The 18,591-nt window shown below is 35.8% G+C and overlaps 1 protein-coding gene across 2 annotated transcripts in view; it reads left to right on the forward strand.

The window, feature by feature from the left end:
- The window catches only part of PHIP (pleckstrin homology domain interacting protein), a 105,370-nt gene that overhangs the window by 69,970 nt on the left and 16,809 nt on the right, over positions 1-18,591 (forward strand). For both annotated transcript variants that reach the window (XM_027903239.1, XM_027903238.1), the window contains exons 21-29: positions 3,178-3,318; positions 4,168-4,244; positions 4,940-5,171; positions 8,263-8,382; positions 11,949-12,056; positions 12,446-12,570; positions 12,785-12,867; positions 16,805-16,916; positions 17,130-17,191. In XM_027903239.1, coding sequence (XP_027759040.1) covers positions 3,178-3,318; positions 4,168-4,244; positions 4,940-5,171; positions 8,263-8,382; positions 11,949-12,056; positions 12,446-12,570; positions 12,785-12,867; positions 16,805-16,916; positions 17,130-17,191 — 1,060 coding nt within the window. The remainder of the gene's footprint in view (positions 1-3,177; positions 3,319-4,167; positions 4,245-4,939; positions 5,172-8,262; positions 8,383-11,948; positions 12,057-12,445; positions 12,571-12,784; positions 12,868-16,804; positions 16,917-17,129; positions 17,192-18,591) is intronic.

Here is an 18,591-nt window from a genome sequence, read left to right on the forward strand (position 1 = left end):
TATCCCTCTCAAATACATGAAACACCATCAGTTGTATTTTGCAGAAGAACTGTTTTGACATAGCTGTAATTTCTAATGTGTCAATAGATGTGCTCTGATACTGACTGGAAGATACAAGGGTAAGATACAAGGTACTTGTCAGCGTATATGACTGTTCATCAAAGTGTTTTGAGAGAGATAGAAAGTGATGATTGAATCTTAAATTATAGGTAATCTTGGCTTTATTTTCCAGCTTACCCTTAGAGTTGAGAGGCCAATTTCAAGCTCTTTCTTTAGTTTATATATTGGGAAAGGGGGGCATTAGCTGTGTTTCCTTAGTCACTGTTGGACATGTTGGTGATAGATTCCATTTTGTCAAAAAAAACATTGGAACACTTTATAGTCAAGGTTTTGCATTGGACCCCACCCCTCCCTTTAAAGAAAGTTCTCCCTGACCTGCAGCTTCTCATCAGATTTTGCAAAGCTATGTTAAATAAGAATGATGTTAAAATACTTTTTTTTTTTTTTTGCAAGATGATGCAGTTTTATAACTTATGGCCCCTTTTATCATCCCTGCTTGAGCTGTAGAGTTAGACAAGATGAGATCTAGAGATCCCTTCCATTGTCAGTCATTCTATCATTCCGTTACTTATGGATAAGTACTTGTACTTTGGCTTTCCTGGTATTTTTTTTTCTGTTCTTGTTTTGGCATTGCATCTCTTCTAAAACAGTTTGTTACCCTTTAACATCACTAAGACCCAATATTTATACAGTGATTCTATTTTCTCTCAGAAAGGAATTATTGGAGCGGGGGGACTGGGCTGGGATGTTGCCTTTTTTTTTTTTTTTCTTCCCTCAAGCTTTGAACTACCAAAAGAAAAGAACTGTTTTCAAAGGCAAAGAGTAGTGCAAAGTGCTTCAGGATCCACAGTTCTATTTAAGTAGGGAAAAGCTGTGTTTATAATAACCATTTGAGAAATCTCGCCTCTGGAAAAAAAAATGGGGAGATAAAGTTTTTGGACTTTGCTTTCTAGAAAGAGGAGAGGAGCATCGCAGTCAAGCTGTAATGTAGCTTCTGGAAAATCTATCCTCATTCTTATAAAGGATACTTGAGTAGTTTGTTTCATTGGGGGTTATGTGATTCCATGCTGTTGTGATGCTTCCTCAACTATGTTTGACAATGCTAAGAGGCAGATGGACTTTATCAAAAAGCCGCAATTCAGTTATAACATTGGCTTTTGTGACCTCTCTGCTTCAGTAACAGATCTTGAGAGCTTGATGAGAAGTGAGCAGCCCCAGAAGGCTGAGAGACAGAAGCCTGTGTGATGGGCTCAGCCACTGGGCTTAGGGCTGCATGGGAGCCATTCTGGGTTAGGTCAGAGCAGCTTGAGGAGATCTGGTATGTACTGCCAGTTTGAATCCAGAAGGAGGAGCGCCCCAGGTCTCAAAAGTCTTGGGTAATGTTAAAATGCTGAGCAGTCCCTTAGAAGAGTCTGATAGCTGTGCTGTTGGTGATAGCTTCCCCAGCTAGACAGAACAGCAGAAGCACAGTGCTCACTGAAAGGGTATAGAGCAATTTGTTTTGGTCCTCTGTGCTTTGATGAAAACTGGAATGCACTTGTACAGAGCGGCATGCTGGCCTACCCTACTGATCTGCTGCAATCATGCTTGCAAAAAGCGTTTATCGTCTAACAGGGAGGGTAGAAGAAAAACTAATTACTAGAGTTCTGCATTTTAATGAGAATTGTTGTGGCTAAAGAAAATCAAATGCTAGCTACTGTTGATTAGTCAAGTTTTAGTGCAGTTTTCACTGTAAAAAGTGGGGGTTATTTTCGTCAACAAGAAATTTAACCTCATGAACCAGCTTTCATCATACGTGATGGAAAAGATCTTCTCTTTCCTACAAATTAAAAAAATAAAATCCAAGAGGGATGGGTACAAGCAGTCTGCCCCGCTTAGAATACTCTGATAATATTGGGCTTTTCTGTGTCTTGCTTTGGTTCTGCTTTCTTCATCTCCGTGACTGTGTTCTCAACCTTATCAGCACCTAATAGATATCTGAGGTTTCCCTTGTGGCAGAAGGAGCACTGGGGAAGTTTATTTTCTTTTGTGGCATCTAGGAATTTGCCCAGAAACTATTTCATTGGATCTGAGATAGGACAAAGTTCAAATATGCATGCCAAAAAAAAAAAAAAAAGGCACAAAACTCTTGAAGTTGAGATCATAGCTCTTGCTTTTTTCCAGTGGTTGGTGGCTTACACAAGATTGCACGTTTGGTGTTGAGAGCAAGTATTTGCATTATATATATTCTGCAGAAGGAACAAAACCTCTTAATGATGGAGCATGGAGTGTTTCTAAATTACAGCCCTATTTCATTCTTTTAGGCTTCAAAAGAACTTGTATTCTTTCCAACTGACTCATTCATTTGAACTCTTCCATGCATCATCATACCACTTAAAGGCCTTTACTTGCTAACAGTCATTTCTGTATGCTAAGGGATGTATTACTGTATGGATCTGCTTTATATCAGATATGATCCTTCTTTTACTTCTCTGTAAGAGTCTCCTGGGCCATTTTTATTGTAATTCTGAGCTGTTACAAGCTCTCAGCAGCCTATCAGTATTTATGTATATCTTATACGTGGGTTCGTTTCCCGGTTGGGGCCCCTCCCCGGGCAGATGGAGCTCGTTAGCCCTGTAAGGCAATCCATCTACGTCCTGAGGACCTCACTGCCACCGTCCAAGCGTGCTTGGCCCCGGCAGATGAACCTCAGGATTAAAGGGTGGGCTCAGTTCCGCGCACACTGTGTCTCACCTAAAAAATCCAATGCGCAGGATGGAAGGTGTAAAGACCTTCCCCGGTTCTTCGTTCGCGAAGAGACTGGCCATTCATTCATTCATTCATTCATATCTTATACGTACATTGACGAGAATGAAGATTCTTTTAATAATTAAAGATAAAAAAATTATATCTGGGAAGAAATTTTAATTATTTCCAGAATACACTGAACTGGTTGATGCTTATATTCAACTATGTATGTGGAGTGTTTTCTTCAGCAGCTCTTTATTTTTGGACTTTTATCTCTTTTACTACTGCAAAAATTGCTTCTTGGAATACTAATAATTAAGAAAATAAATGCCGTGTATTAACAAAATGTATATTAAAAAATTATGTATTTTGACTTTTGTGTCTTCACAGAACCATTCTCATGACAACTTACTAGACACTAGTGACTCAAGAAAACAAGCAGCTAATCAGCATAACTATCGTACGAGATATGCAGTAGAAGAAACTGCAAGGCCTGCTGAAGAGCTGGAAAATGGACACAGCTCTTCAGATGTAAGATCGTTATTCATGAAGCAGTCTTACATATTCCATTTCTACTCATTAAACTCCTGCTTCATTTAATTAAACATTGTTTCTAGTGGAAACTCAAGTTACATTTTCCATTGTGCATTTCCTTTCACCTCTTTAAAAAATAAGGTTGAATTAGGTTTTCACATGCTGTTGTGTATGTTTAGTTTTGACTAAAAGCTAGTTGACAAAGGGGAGAAATGCTCATTTGTAAGGGCATTTTGCAAAGTGTATGTGTGTGATGTTAAGCCTTCCTTGTGTTTGTAAGCCTAGTCAGTATGGCCCATATGGCCTGGCACTGTAGTCACCGACTCTAGGTGACCCTGCTTGAGCAGAGATTGAGTAATAAGACCTTCAGAAGTCCCTTCCAGCTTCAACCGTTCTGTGCTTCTGTAGCTACGGTAGAGAATGAGTGGGAAGAATAAAAAAAAAAATTGATATTGAGTTTTTGTTTGATATTGAAAAAATATGGAAATACTACATAAAAAAGACTTGACATTATTTTTGAAAAGGTAAGCTAGCCTTTTTAAATTGAGACTGAGAAGCACTCAGATCTTTGTTAATGTTGCTTATATTGGATCTGTCCAGGCATAGGTATTTTCATACCTCTTTTCATTTGAGTAAGTCCGCTAAAGTAAAGGAACTATCTGCAAACTAAATCCCTTTTAACAATGTAAAGCTTCTATAATGCTGTATGTTTAGAACACATATAAAGCCTAGAAAAGTTTTTGTTGTATTGTCATGTATTATAACTTACTTGGGTTCCAAAGAAAATACTTTCTTTTTCTCTGCCCCCCTCTGCCCCTCCCCAACACCCTCTGCCCCCCTTGTTAGGAAGGAGAAGTAGTTGTTGCCAGTGGTGGAACATCAGAAGATGATGAAAGAGCGTGGCACAGTGATGGCAGTTCTAGGTAAGTGAGAGAAAATTCCTTCCAATAAATCTGAAATAATTTTCTCTGTAAACAGTTAACGAGTAATAACTAAAACTTGTGCAGATTTAGAAGAACAGAGGAATGAGAACTTGAAACTTTCAGCGTTTAACTGTCAGTCATATATTACTAACTAAAATTTAGGTAAGGTTTTGTCCTCTTTTGCTGGAAGCAAAATTATTTTCAATTGGTTTTGCAGGAGAATAATTCTTTTCAGGGGCACGCACACTTCATGCATGTGGGTAGCAGTTTCCTATGACTGACAGGCTGAGCTGTGTAACCTGTGGTTTGAAATTAGAAAGCAAAGATTGAGGTAGCTTCACCCATCTTTTTTTATTATTGTTGTTCAAAACTTTTCAGAACCAGAAGTCCTTAAAGCGATATCAAGACTTCAGTGTGCATCATCTTGAATTGACCAAGTAAACAGTGATCTGGGGATGCCATAAGTTAAGCTTCTGGCAGGACTGAACGATGTCAAGGCTTTTGGTTTACTACCATTTGAATTGTAGATGGTATACAGGGTTTTTAAGCATTAAGGTTTTAATTATTGAAATATTGTTACCTAGACTGTTACCTGTAATCTTGTATTAGGTTATATTGTGTAATCCCATGCACTCAGAATTGCTTTTTAACTTTTGGTTTTTAATTTCTTTTTTTCTTTGGCATGCCATACATAGTGACTATTCTAGTGATTATTCTGACTGGACAGCAGATGCAGGAATCAATTTGCAACCACCAAAGAAAATTCCTAAAATTAAAACAAAGAAAGCAGAAAGTAGTTCAGAGGATGAAGAAGGACCTGAAAAACAAAGGAAGCAAATTAAAAAGGAAAGGAAAAAAGGTATTGAGGAGAAAGATGGACCATCAACATCACCAAAGAAGAGGAAACCCAAAGAGAGAAAACAAAAGGTTAGATATTCTTTGTGTATTGCAAGTTGCTCATTCCTGCTGACTTAGAAATAATTGGGTGAATAATTCAGTTACATATACAACTTACGTTGTCTAATTTTAAAATACATCATGACTTTTACATGATAATTAACAACTCTTATAAGTCAAATGATAGATGGCTGTAACAATATGCTTTCTAAATAAGATGCATTTCACTTCAGGAACACTTCCAATGTCCTTATCACCATCCTTTCTCGCACTGGAAACTTCCTTTCTGTGGATATATTGAGTCTTGGTATAACATGCTGGTATTTTTTAAGCTCTGCTGACTTGTCTGCCTGTATAATTAAGCTCTGCACTACCATGTAATTTTTTTCTCCTAATTTCTTGATATATGATATTTGCATTATGCTTGCTACTATATTCCCATCAAGTGGAATATCACTCGATCAGGGTTTTGTTGTTGTCTGTTTGTGTTTTGTTTGCTTTCTAATATAATCGTGTCATTTCAGTTCAAAGGAAAATTTTCAGTGATTTTGGCTATTTTAAGTGTGATTTTTGAGGGGTTGTTTTGATTTTGTTCTGGAAATTTCATTCTTCATTCTTTCTTTACAGAGATAAGAAGTGATCTATCTGGTAGATGCTATTTGCTTTTGTAAACCCATAGCTTCTGTTTTTGTAATATCAAAAGAAACTAACTGTATCATCCAAGAAACTAAATACCTGCATTTTTTTATTTATAAGATTAGAAGTCCTGGGCATTCCTTAAGGTCATTATTTCAATATGTTGGCCCTCATTAGAAGGTAGACTGACAAAAACAGCTGTTCTAACATGCAGGTTGGCATATTGTCAGATTGACAGTGAATCTGTGTTACAGCATGCAGGATGTTAGTTGGTAGTCTTTAGTCTTTGTTTAGTCTTTGTTTTGTTTATTGTGCATAGTCATTGGCTGTACTGTCAATACTAATAGTATATTGGTATTTAGCCTGAAACTAAGAGAAAGAAGAAACCCAAGGAAGATAACAAAAATAGATGGTGGGGCACTTTGTTAGTGATTGAAGCCTCCAGTTTAGCTCTTGTGTAATAAAGACTGGTTGACAGCCTAGTATTTCCACTTAGATTAAAGCCAAACTGAGTGTTTTGGAAATCTTGCATCCATTTAGGTTCCCGTTACTGAGATGCGTATCTCTGATTCAAAAAGTATCAGACTTAGATATTTCAGATTTTTAAAGATAAGCTGTTCCTTTCTTGGGTCACAAAAAAGTATTAGGCTGGAAAGAACTGCAGAATATCATTTCTTTCCTCTGCTGCTAGGCTGGATTAATTATACCTGTAATTCCTGACAGATGTTTGTGTTTGAAGCTTCCTACGGTACATTTGAACTCCTTCCTGGGCAGAGAGCTCCCAGTTGTTTCTGGTAGAAGGTTTTCCTGATCCAAAATTTGGGCTTTTCAATGAGGAAAGAAGTTTTGACCATCTTTGTAGCCAGGCACAAAATCTTAGGAATTAAGAAAAGAATAGAGAAAGACTGACATTCATCTCTACTAACGCATAGGCTTCATGATCTTGAATGGTGCTTACATTTCTAATCCCCCTTCACCAAAAATCAATCTAAAAAATGATACAGCAGTGAAGAAGGGCAAGGAAGGAGCACCCAGGAAGATCAAAGGGTATAGAATATTTTTTCTCTTTGTGCAGACACAAAGAAACTGACTCTTAAAAGGGCAAGAGTTTGGAGGAGATAAGAGTTAAAAGCTTGTATAAAACCATCATGATTTAGAAATTAATAAATTCAGAATTATTTCCTTCCTTATTTTGTTACAGTGAGATGTAGCAGCCATCAATGACACAGACATGAAGCTCAAAAAAAAGTTTTCCCATTTCACACCCACCCTCTGAAAGTAAACAAAAACCCCAAACCCACCTGAGCATGTAGGCAGGTTGTGGAACTAATTACCAAAGGACTTAGTAGAGTTTCAGAAGATAATATATAAAGTTGCTGGGGATAGTCTCTTCCTGATGATTAACTGAGATCAAGCTTGGTTTCCAGAAGGTATTAGACTGATAATTAATGTGTAAAGTTATAACAAGGAAAGATTTTTCTGGGTAAAGGCTATTTCTTATTAACTTCCCATAATCCACCAATGAGCTAGACACTTTTCTCTGACACAGTGTAATTGGTTTTTCCCAAGATAGACCTGCTTAAACCTCAGAATCCACAAGGTGCTTCTATGTTATTGATTTTATTACAACGGAGAGGTTCTGGTTTGGGTTTTTGTTTTGTTTTACCTGTGTGCATTTTTCCTGTGATACTCACTGGTGCACTCAAAGTACTTCTCATCATTTGAAACCACATTTGAATTTATGCAATGGAATTACACTTGGAGAATCCTATTTGCAGTCTGGAGATGCAGAGTCTTCCATCAGGGGAGTGGTTTTCTATGCCACTGTCCTAGGTTGCTTTCTGTACACACACAAGATTCTGTTAGTTATTTCAAAGCAGCTTTGCTCGAGTGGTTGTACAACCCCCTGCTTTATCTGGCCTGATAGATACAGACATGCAGTGTTCACAGAGAACCACTGACTACAATGAGCTTCATTGCTTACAAGTGTGTGACGTGGAAATACATTCTGGAAATGCAGTTCCATGGCACTTTGTAGTAAATATACCAGTAGGTAATGTGAATGTACCCAATCCAGGTCATTTTCACAGATTTATGTCTATTTATGTGCATTAATCACTCCCTCCTTTTATGCAAGGTTACTTAATTAAAGGCAGCTGAATAGTTTTAGTGTCTTTTTGGCCAAGGCAAATGTGTGAATTTGTTTAAAGAGAATTGCGTGTTTCAGTTTTATCTTTTTGGGCATGAGACATAGTTACTGGACCATTACTAAATTCAATTTTTATTAGATGAGCTCATTCCCCACCCCCACCCCCCAAAAAAAACGAACCAAAGGCAGTTAAAATATATCCTCACACTGGCAATTATTTCCTTTATACATAAAATATACTTAAGAAATACAGATTTTAATAGACATTTCTCAAAATAGAAGGCTTTTCCAGATGTTAGTTTACTCATATTAATTTTCTGTGTACATTTTCTTCAGAGGCTGGCTGTGGGAGTTCTAGCAGAAAACGGCTTGACACTGGAAGAATGGCTGCCTTCAGCATGGATTACAGACACTGTTCCTCGGAGGTGCCCATTTGTGCCACAGATGGGGGATGAGGTATTGTAGTTTTTCACTCTGTGTCCTTGCTTCTTTCAGCTTGTTTTTGTCTTTTTTTTTTCTCTGTGAATTTTTCCCCAGAGACTTAAAATCAAAATATTTTGGATTTTCTTCAAAACCTTTTTCAGTCTGGCTAAAATCTACTTTTGCTTCCTATACTTAAAAATACTCTGCACATGTTGCTTTGACTTTTTTTACTACTGTTGCAATAGCGTTTCTTCTTGTACCATCTTCAGTGTGTTAATTTACTTATGACACCTGTACACAAGTTGTGTGAGGTGCTCTATCTAGTGAAAATATTCCTTAATTGTAGGGCATCTTGTATACTGAAGAATAGGTAAGAAATAATATGAAATTAACACTTCAGTTTTGGACATGAAGTAAAAAACAGGAATTAAACCTCTGTAGGGAGGTTGTGGGTTTTTTGCTTGATTTGATTGTTTTGGGTGTGGGGTGTCCTTTGAGTGTTTTTTAATTCATTTATTCTGAAGAAAGACTCTTGTTGTCCTTTTCCTCTTGTGTTTCTGATATCAGAAAACTGCTGGTATTTTACAACAGAAAACCACAAGAGAAGTTTGGTATATATGTATTTTATACAAACCAGACTGTAAACACTTTGTAAACATGACCCAGATATCTCAAAATACGGTAGCAAAAGGACACCCACCAGTTTCTACTTTGGAAAATGTAGCAAGCAAACATTACAGAGAATTGTATGAAGAAGTAGTATCAGATGGAATGCAATCTTGAAAGCCAGTCTGTGCATGTTTCTTAAAATCCCCTTAGGTTAAAATAAGAGGAAATAGCTGGCTTATACTGTAATGGGTACTTTGTCTCTTCAGGGATCACTGCCTTTTCTGAGGTAGTAAACAGAGTTGTTGTATAGCTCACACCTTCAGAAAGCTGTTGGAGAAATATTTGACATGGTGGCAAAATTATTTAACTTTAATCTTGAGCTAAAGCTTTTTGTAGGCTCCACCTTAAACTGAATCGAGCAGAGGTTGCATGTGCAAACAGTTTTGTTTTTACTGGATCACTTCACTGATGCAGTTGACAGCAGCACAGCTATGCAAATATTACATCGGCATTGCTAGCGAGGGAGGGAAGGAGCATTTCAAGTTGGGAGTTGCAACCGGAGAAAATTCCTATGGATTTATACCCTCCAATAAACATGTTTTGGAGATGGTGCTGTTCAAAAGATCAAGTCTAAATAAATGTATTTTGTGCTTAATACTGTCTGGATACAGGGAAGGAGCCCAAGATTTATCTTTACCTTTCCTTACAAAGATTTATCGTACCTTACGTTTACCTGTTAGTATCATGTCGGTTTAGTAACATAAACTGGTGTGTTTGGGTTGGGACCTGCTGAATAGCATGTACAGTGAGTGTGCACTAGGAATATCTAAATAGGGTGCATCCTTTAGCTCAAAATACTTTATATTAGCAAACAGGAAATTTCCTATCCTGTACCTAGAAAGTAGGAATAGTTACTCCAACAGAGAATATGTTTGTAATCAAGCTGCTGTCTGAAATCCCATCTCTGATACTTGCCTTCCCCAGATTTACTTCAGATTTTACTTCAGAGAAGAAATTATTTGCTTAAAAAGTTACTTTTGAGATTCATAGAAAATAAAAGGTTAGTTTAATTAGAGTAATGTGGTGAGAAGAGGTCTGATGTGTTCTTCCAACAATTTAGTGGGTGGTTGGTATGTTTTTAAGATTTGGAAGGAGAGATATTTCAAATTTGTTCTCTTAAGCTGTACAAACAAGTAAGAAAAAACAGTAGTGCTACATTTAGTTACACTCAGTGCATAAGAGTAGCACGTACCATTGCGTTTCCCTTTCCAAATATTGCCATTTACCGAGTTCTGTCATGTGTCTTGAGGAATGGTGGAAACACACCAGAGAGATGGGACTTCAACTTCCCTGTCTGAATATTGAAATGCAAAGCATGTTCATTGGAGTATTCTGCCAATAACACGATAAAAAATGGTTTTGTCTGGGTGCCATAACAAACATGCAGAATCAGGAATTCAGAAAGAATAAAGCTGTTTCCTGGGGAAAGACATGAATCCTTTTTTTCCGCAGATATCTTCCTAATTTTTTCTTCTGACAGAAGGTGCAATGCTTAGAGCCATATACAAAATAAAAATGTTTCACTTCTGTAAACAGTGGGTTGAATTTATGTAGTGGTTTAGCAGAAAGACTAAATGTAACAGGAATTGTATGCAGCCTGTGCGCTTTTTTGTTTTGTTTTTTGTTCCCATACCTTTTGGAAGGTAGGGAAAAAAATCATCACAACATTGAAAGTGTAATGGAAATTGGCCTTAGATCTGTGTCTTGGTAGCCTCTGCTCCTTCTCCTGACAGATAGATTCTGACAATGCCAAAAAGAGATTCTCACTGCTCTCAAGCCTTTTGTAATTGCTGTGTATTTTGTCCTTATGATGATACTGTGCCTACTGAATACTCTAAAAACAAGGGTTAAAAAAAATTGTGGTTCTGAGTCCTTCTCCATTTAAAAAAGTTAAAAATTGCCATGTGACATTGAGTTTCAGTACCTGTTGGTGTAGAAACTTGACAGATGCTTCTTTATAACTTTTTATGACACAGGAGTTTTAGAAAGGGTGTAGAAATGCAAGTACTGGCATGTTTATTTGTATAAATGTATTTTAAAAGTTGAAGAGGTCTTTTCACTCTGCTTTTTTGTTGTTGTTGTTGTTCTATTGGATCTTTACATTAAAGCTATCTTTCTGTCATGCTCTTTGATGGAAATCCCCCGTGGGACAACTTCTAGAGCATCTTTTATCTGGCATTTATTGTACCGGGAGTACACTGTTTATCAGATCTTTGTTCTAATTAGTTTCAGGAACCTCTGTTTCACATTTCAAATACATTCCTAGAATATATGTTTATGGTTTTCAGCTTACTACCTCATAACAGTGGTGGTTTATAACAAAAACATTCATCCATGTGGTATCATATGCAGTAAGATCAAAGTAAAACTGTTAGACTCTGAATGTCTGAACCGTGGAAATTTATACTGGAAGGATTAAAAAGAACTCAATAAGCACTTGAAATATCTATTTTTAGTTTTTTCATCTCTTTGTTAGGCTGTTTTTTTCAGTGGTATAGAAGCAAACATCAAATCTTACCAGAACAGTAATAAACAGCAGTTTTTTCCTTTTGTTCAAAACAGATAGGATTAGCCAGGTAGTGACTTTAGTGATACTTAGTTGTTAACTTAGGGCTGTCCTGTAGTGATGAACAACCAGCTGGGTTAGTGGAATTCTTGTTGCTGTCATTGAATCGTTCTGTAGTGCAATGATACATGAACAGTTTTGTTACTGATTTTGTTTTGGTCTCACATGTAATTTAGGATATTTTGCTTGTAGGGCAAATAGGGTTCTAAGTCTTTACTACTTTATCTGTAAATATTTATGTAATAACTTCTTTTAATTTTCCTCCACATAATTTTTTGGGAACCAGCAACTTTTGCAGGAAAACAGACTGAAAAGAAGTTGATAAAATAGTCTTTTTAGGGTAACTGTCACATTTCATTTCTAGGTCTACTATTTCCGACAAGGTCATGAAGCATACGTTGTAATGGCCAAGAAGAACAAAATATATAACATTAATCCCAAGAAACAACCGTGGCATAAAATGGAATTGCGAGTATGACTTCTTTTTCTTTTTATGTTTGTATCTTAATATTGAAAAATCTTAACTAACCAGAAGTAAGTTATTGATACAGATAATTCTATTGTGCTCTTAATATTGCAAGGTAAGGGGAAAAAATTAATAGTCAAATGAAATCAGGTCTTAAACTGTACTGCTTTTTCATCTGCTTGAGCAGATGAGGTACTTACACTTCTTAGCAAAATATTTTTCAAACGTACTCCATTGTAAAATAACTTGTTTTGGAAGACTGAATTTACATTCTTGATTTTTACATTATCTGGCAGAAATATAGTATATTCAGTATACCCATATTTTCATGTTTCAGAAAGCTATTATAGTTATTTTAATTTCAGTGGTAATACATACTATTTTATTTATTTCAGGAGCAAGAGCTGATGAAAATAGTTGGGATTAAGTATGAAGTAGGATTGCCTACTCTCTGCTGTCTTAAACTAGCTTTTCTTGACCCTGATACGGGTAAACTGACTGGAGGAGCATTCACCATGAAGTAAGGAAAGCAATATTATATTCAAACTGGAGGTTTGCTTGTGGGGGAGAGGGAGGGGGATGCGTGTGTGACGTTGAAAGTTAAAAGATAACGTTAATGTTGGCCTTGTGCTTTTGAAGTGTTGAATTTTAAGTAATAATTTTTTTATGTAAGTGATGTATGTTGTTCTCTTGCTGTTTTATCGCTTAATAGTTGTGTGTTCTGTTGTAATTAGGTACCATGATATGCCAGATGTCATAGATTTCCTAGTTTTGAGGCAACAGTTTGATGATGCAAAGCATAGGCGATGGAATATAGGTGAGTTGTGGGGGGAGGTTTGTTTTGTGCTTTTGTTTGTTTGTTTAAATGTCTAGCTATTTTCATGGTAATGTTTTTAAAAGTAGGTTATGGTAAATAAATCCTAATACTGTGCTGAAGTCAGAGAATAAGCTCTGCTTGTATTCAGGTAGGGAGACCTACTTTGTCCTTGACTGAAGGGGCAGCAAACCAACAAAATACTGAAGGGCACTGTAAAAGAAAGTACAAAGAAAATGTCATTTATGTGTTTGTAGAGGGGAATTAAAGGTACTTTTCATGAATATTGTGTTTACTGCTAACTGATAACTTATTGTAGCCTAGATAATGTTTGTGTCTTTTTTTAATTGAAGACCCTCTTCCAGCTGCATTGCTACTACAATTATTTTTTTTCCAATTTCTGAAGTTTCTGCTGGAAATATGGAAACACCTCCAAAATTTGAAATTGATACCTAGATTGTACAGAAAGAGAATGCTCTTTCCATCTATTTATACTTTTTGAATTCTATTTTAAACCTTTAGTTTAGTGTCATTGAAGCATATATAGTGGGAATTCACTGCCATGTGATGTGGGAATTACTTCGATTCTTTTTACTTTGCCTTTGTGTGGTTATTTTGAAGTATTGGATACTGGAAGAATATCCATGATTAGGTCCTCCAGTCATCCTAGTCATCCTTTTCATATGATGACAAAGGTTACCTTTCAGCAATGAAATCTAATTAGAGGTAGAGAAAGCTGCATTATGGCAAAACGATCCTTTAAAGTGATGGTTTTTTTTCAGGAGATCAGGCAATACGTAAATTCTGATTCATAAAAACAACCTTAGATTGTCCCTAAAACTTAAAAGGTTAACCAAGTATTACTGATTCTCCAGAGTACAGGATTAAATCTGTTTGCCTAAGAGAAATTTGTATATGATACAGTATTTTCAGAATTATTGGCACCGTGAAGTCCTTTCCAATATTTCAGTGTATTCTATGACATGATGTTCTCCCAAAAGTAAAAGTGATAGCCGTCCTTTTTGTTTTTTGTTTGAAGTAGGTCTCAGTGCTGTTTTCAAAGTGTTGTCCTCTCCTTAGTTCATTGGTTCGTTGTAGCTAAGTAACTCAAAGAAGTGACATGGATAGATGTTAAAAACTCTTTTTTTGTTTGTTGTGGGTTTTGTTTGTTGTTTTTGTGGGTGTGTGTTTGTTTATTTCTTACCTGACTTTTCTGCCAGGTAACAGGAATTGATCTCCTGTCCTTTGATATCCTTGCTTAGGTTGTGTACCTTAGCATTAGATCTGTAAATTACATGGTGCCAAAGGAATAAGTTCATCTCATCATCTCTTATTTACACTATGTTGTCCAAAAAGACAGCTAGTCTTCAGTTCTGTAGGGAATTTGGTAAAGACTGTAGGCTTCTGATCCAGGAGGAAATGTAAACCTTGATTTCTTCTTTAAAGATCATTTGAGTTTAAGGATCTCTTAAGAGACAAGGTTGATCAGCATTGACAAATATGTCACCATGCTTTGCTCTTTCCTAGTGCATGGTCTTGTTCTCCTCTCTCATGCAATATGTGTTTTCCCACATGATCACAGCAGCATAAGAAGAATTATTGCCACACTTGGTGAACAGTCTGGCCAGCAGTCATCTGTCAGCTGTTGTGATAGAAATCCAGGAGTAGAGGAGGGGTGGCATCTCTTTCCTGGGCTGGCAACTGTTTTGAGAAACTTGGAGTGTGGAAAAAAATCAGAGCTACACAAAAAGTACTGAAAGTGTCAAAACTTTCTATAAACCTTTATTTATTGTAAATAATATGAATTTCAGGTCAGTAGTGTTTCATACCAGCTTGTAACTCTGACAATTGCATGTTAGAAGAGTTCATTCTTCAGTTTCTCTATTGGGTGATAAAAATAGTGGTAAAATCGTCTCCTTCTTTGTAACCGTATGAAATGGTAAAGCAGAGCTCGCACAGACACTGCTGTTAAAGCTGTTACTGCTCTTCCAGGAGCCTTCCAGAGCATTACCCTGCTCTCTGTATAGATATTTTACCAAGTGTCTGCTTGTGTACTTGACACTAATCATGCACTGCTTTGTTGCACTGTGGAACACAGTATGAAAATGTTTCTTGAAATTAGATCATATTTTCTTCCAGGATAAGGAGAAATGCCTTAGAAGTCTGTATGAAACTTTGTTCCTACATGTTTAACCACAGATATCTGAGATCCCCAAGAATGGTCTGACATGCTCAAGTCTCTTGAACTTTTACTTCAGCTTTTTATCAACAAACTGTTTTTTTATTTTGTTTTGGTTTTGGGGTTTTGTTTGTTTACTTGGTTTGTTTTCATGTTATGCAGTTATTGGTTTGTCTTCACAAAAAGACTACTGTTGCTGTCTTTTCTTATTTGTCTATGATTTATAGCACTTAGCCTAAAAATCAGTGTTTTTATAGGTACTACTTGGAGAGTCACTGGATATAAAATTACCTGACTCTAAAGTTGTTGAAACATGGATTTATTTTTTTTTCCTAACCTATAGCAATCCTTGGTGTTTTGATGGAGGTTTTTTGGGGTTTGTGTCTGTTATAGGGGTTTTTTGTGTTTTTCTTGCTGTTTGGGTTTTGTTTGTTTTAAGGAAGAAAATTTGCTTATCTTTCATATTTTTAGTATTAAAGGTGTATTAATGTATGAATCATTTCAAAAAGAACAAAGTTTGAGAAATTACAAGTTCTTACTTGTATTCAGATCGATGAAGGCACTCACAGTTGTACCTACACACATTTTGTTGTAGAACTGATCACTACGGAATGCCATATCAGAAGACTGCACTTCAGAAGAGCTCTTCAGAATAATTTATTCATTTAAAATAAAGGATCCTCCCTTATTTGCATTTTTTATCTTTCATTTCACACATTTCTGGTATACTTGTTACTGTTCAGCACAATTAGGACTATCAATGGAAGCTTCATAATTGCCCTGGAATTCCTTGCAATCCATTCAATTTAAATTTAAAAAAAAAATGCAGTAAAGAAAGCAAACCATTTTTGAATCTATATTTACTTCCTGTTAATTCAGACAACTGCAGCAGTTATTTGGGCAGAGGATGGATGTATTGAAATGGAATAAATACTGCAGCAGTTAAAAAGTGTATATATTCAAATCTCTTTAAAACTAAATATGCAGTTCTTGGAATCACAGACCTAAATTACAATTGATCTTGTACTGAGCAGACTGAACACTACATTAAAAATTGCTTCTAAATTTTGTGGCCTGTGTTATAGAAAATGTTAGCATTTATGATGGTGTGTAATACATGCATTCTCTTGTAATTTTTTTAACAACGCTTCTGACATTTTTTCTCAGTTGGGTGAGTGCTTTGCAGTAGTGAAACCATTTTAAGTCATAGTAAATTACTTTGCTAACCTTTTGAGCAAGCTTTAATGAACTTTATTCTATTATCAGTCAGATTGCCTGCATAGTAAAGGGAAAGAAATTCTTGAATTATATTTGGGTCACTGGAAAAACATTTCAGAAACTAAGGAGGAGGAGCTCAGCAGCATGTAAAATATTCCCTGTACAGAAGTGTCATAGTGCTCAGTTATTTCAAGTTAGCATGTAGTGTTTAATGAAAGTAGATTTGAGTCTTAAAGTTATAGCATGTAAATGTCTTGCCTTGTGTGTGAAATTAGGAAATAAATTCATATGTAAAGAATATGTAGATAGATTTGCAAATTGTTGTTTTTCTAAAATGCTGTATTAACTTTTGGTTAAAAAACAATCTTCAGAAAGAATTTATAATTTTTTTAAACTGAGCTAGGGCTCATGTTTGCCTGTTGATGCTGTAAGTGTTCAAATGGATTTCTGTATTCAAGATCAAGCCAGAGATACTTAAAAATTGTTTTTCTTGGGAGGGTAAGGTGCCCTGTATTGATGAAATTATTTTATGTTCTTACCTAGGTGATCGTTTCAGGTCAGTGATAGATGATGCTTGGTGGTTTGGAACAATTGAAAGCCAGGAACCTCTTCAGCCTGATTATCCTGATAGCCTATTTCAGTGCTACAATGTCTGGTTAGCAAATTTATCTTCAATCTTTTATTTTAATTAGTTACTTCATTTGAAGTACTGACTGAGTAGCTTCCTTTCATTAAACGCAGTCATGCATCTCACTGTACCAGTTTATTATAATATTCCGTGGTGTATAGATAAGTTATGTTACAAACATTAAGTAATTTTGTTGTTGAAGCAATATTAGTAGATAACTTAAGTGTGGTTATTTTTAAGCTGGGACAATGGTGATACTGAGAAGATGAGCCCTTGGGACATGGAGCTGATACCAAGTAATGGTATGGTACCTTAATGTAATTGTTAATGTAAATGTTAAAGTTAACTGTTTGTACAATTAGGGGGGATTGGAGATAAACCAATGCCCAGTGTCAGCTTGAAGAAACTGCCTTCTCAGAGACATGTCAACGTGCCTGCAGACGTTCAGTGCATTGCAGATGAAACATGTGCCTGTGAGATACTTCAGTAAGATTTGCTTCCTGTCTGGCCCAGCACATGTGACAGATATTCATGCTGCAGAATGGACAGCATAGTGAGGGCATTGTTCACAGACTTTTCTCATGTAGGATTTTGTTGTTGTTGTTGTTTTGGGGGGTTTTTTAAAGATTTTATAGAACTGATTAAAAAGCAAAGTAGAATCTGCATTTTTTTTCCTTGTGTTTTCCATGAAACATTTAATAACATTGTCACTCATAATCATAAATAATTCTTAATTATTTTAAGTTGTAAATGTGTTCATTTCAACTTTTCATTTTGGTTCAACCCTTCTTTTAGTGGGTACCTCTTTTGTCATAAGTAAAATACAGGTGTTAGAGTAATAACATGACTAAACTAAATAATTAAAATAGGCAATTAACCCCTGTTTACTTTCTAATAGAGACTAACTCATGTTGTCTTGAAGAAAAAGAAAAGATTTTCAGATAAAGGATAGATATTGATTAAGATAACTAGACCTGCACCTGATTTTTTGCTATATCCTCAAATATTGCCAGTTGGTAAACCTTCTTTAAAAATAGGAAAAAAATTGTTAAAGAGGAACACTTTACATCATACTTTGGAAATCTTCTGTTACTTTATAAATTATCAAAGGTGGTAGATCCTCAAGGGTACTAAGGTGATAACACTGTTAATTTGCATGCTCTGGAGCTCTGGTGTGACCATTGTAACTCACAAAACTCTGAAAAGGTGGAACCATTACCTGGAGAATTTTTTAGCATCAGTGTCAAAGTTATCTTAAACTTCATCTGAAATTCATCTGCCATTCCTTACCAAAATAACTTATTACCAAGAATATTTGGGTTTAACACAAAATAACTCTGAAACCACAGACAAGTTTTAATTGTGTTAAAGGAGGGTCTTAGTTGGTTCTAAAATAAATTTTACATTTAGCTGTTCAGAAGAGGATAAATCTTATTTGAAGGATGACTTGTACACCAAACTGTGTTGTAGGGATTTAAATTTATCACACAGTAATATACAGAAAGGATAGTGGATGCATCCAAAATGTCTTTGAACAAATCAAGAACTATGCATTTCATTTGTTTTAGTTAGTAAAAATTATTATATGGCATCTGATTTACAGGTGTATGTATTACACAAGGTACAAATATTTGTTTTATTTAGTTTTCATATTACATTCCAGCTGTATTTCCAGAAGAACTGGGAACTAGTGTTCCTTTAA

Source organism: Empidonax traillii, unplaced genomic scaffold, assembly GCF_003031625.1.
Source record: "Empidonax traillii isolate 1590-97213 ecotype Southwest subspecies unplaced genomic scaffold, ASM303162v1 scaffold946:size445097, whole genome shotgun sequence".
Taxonomy (NCBI): domain Eukaryota; kingdom Metazoa; phylum Chordata; class Aves; order Passeriformes; family Tyrannidae; genus Empidonax; species Empidonax traillii.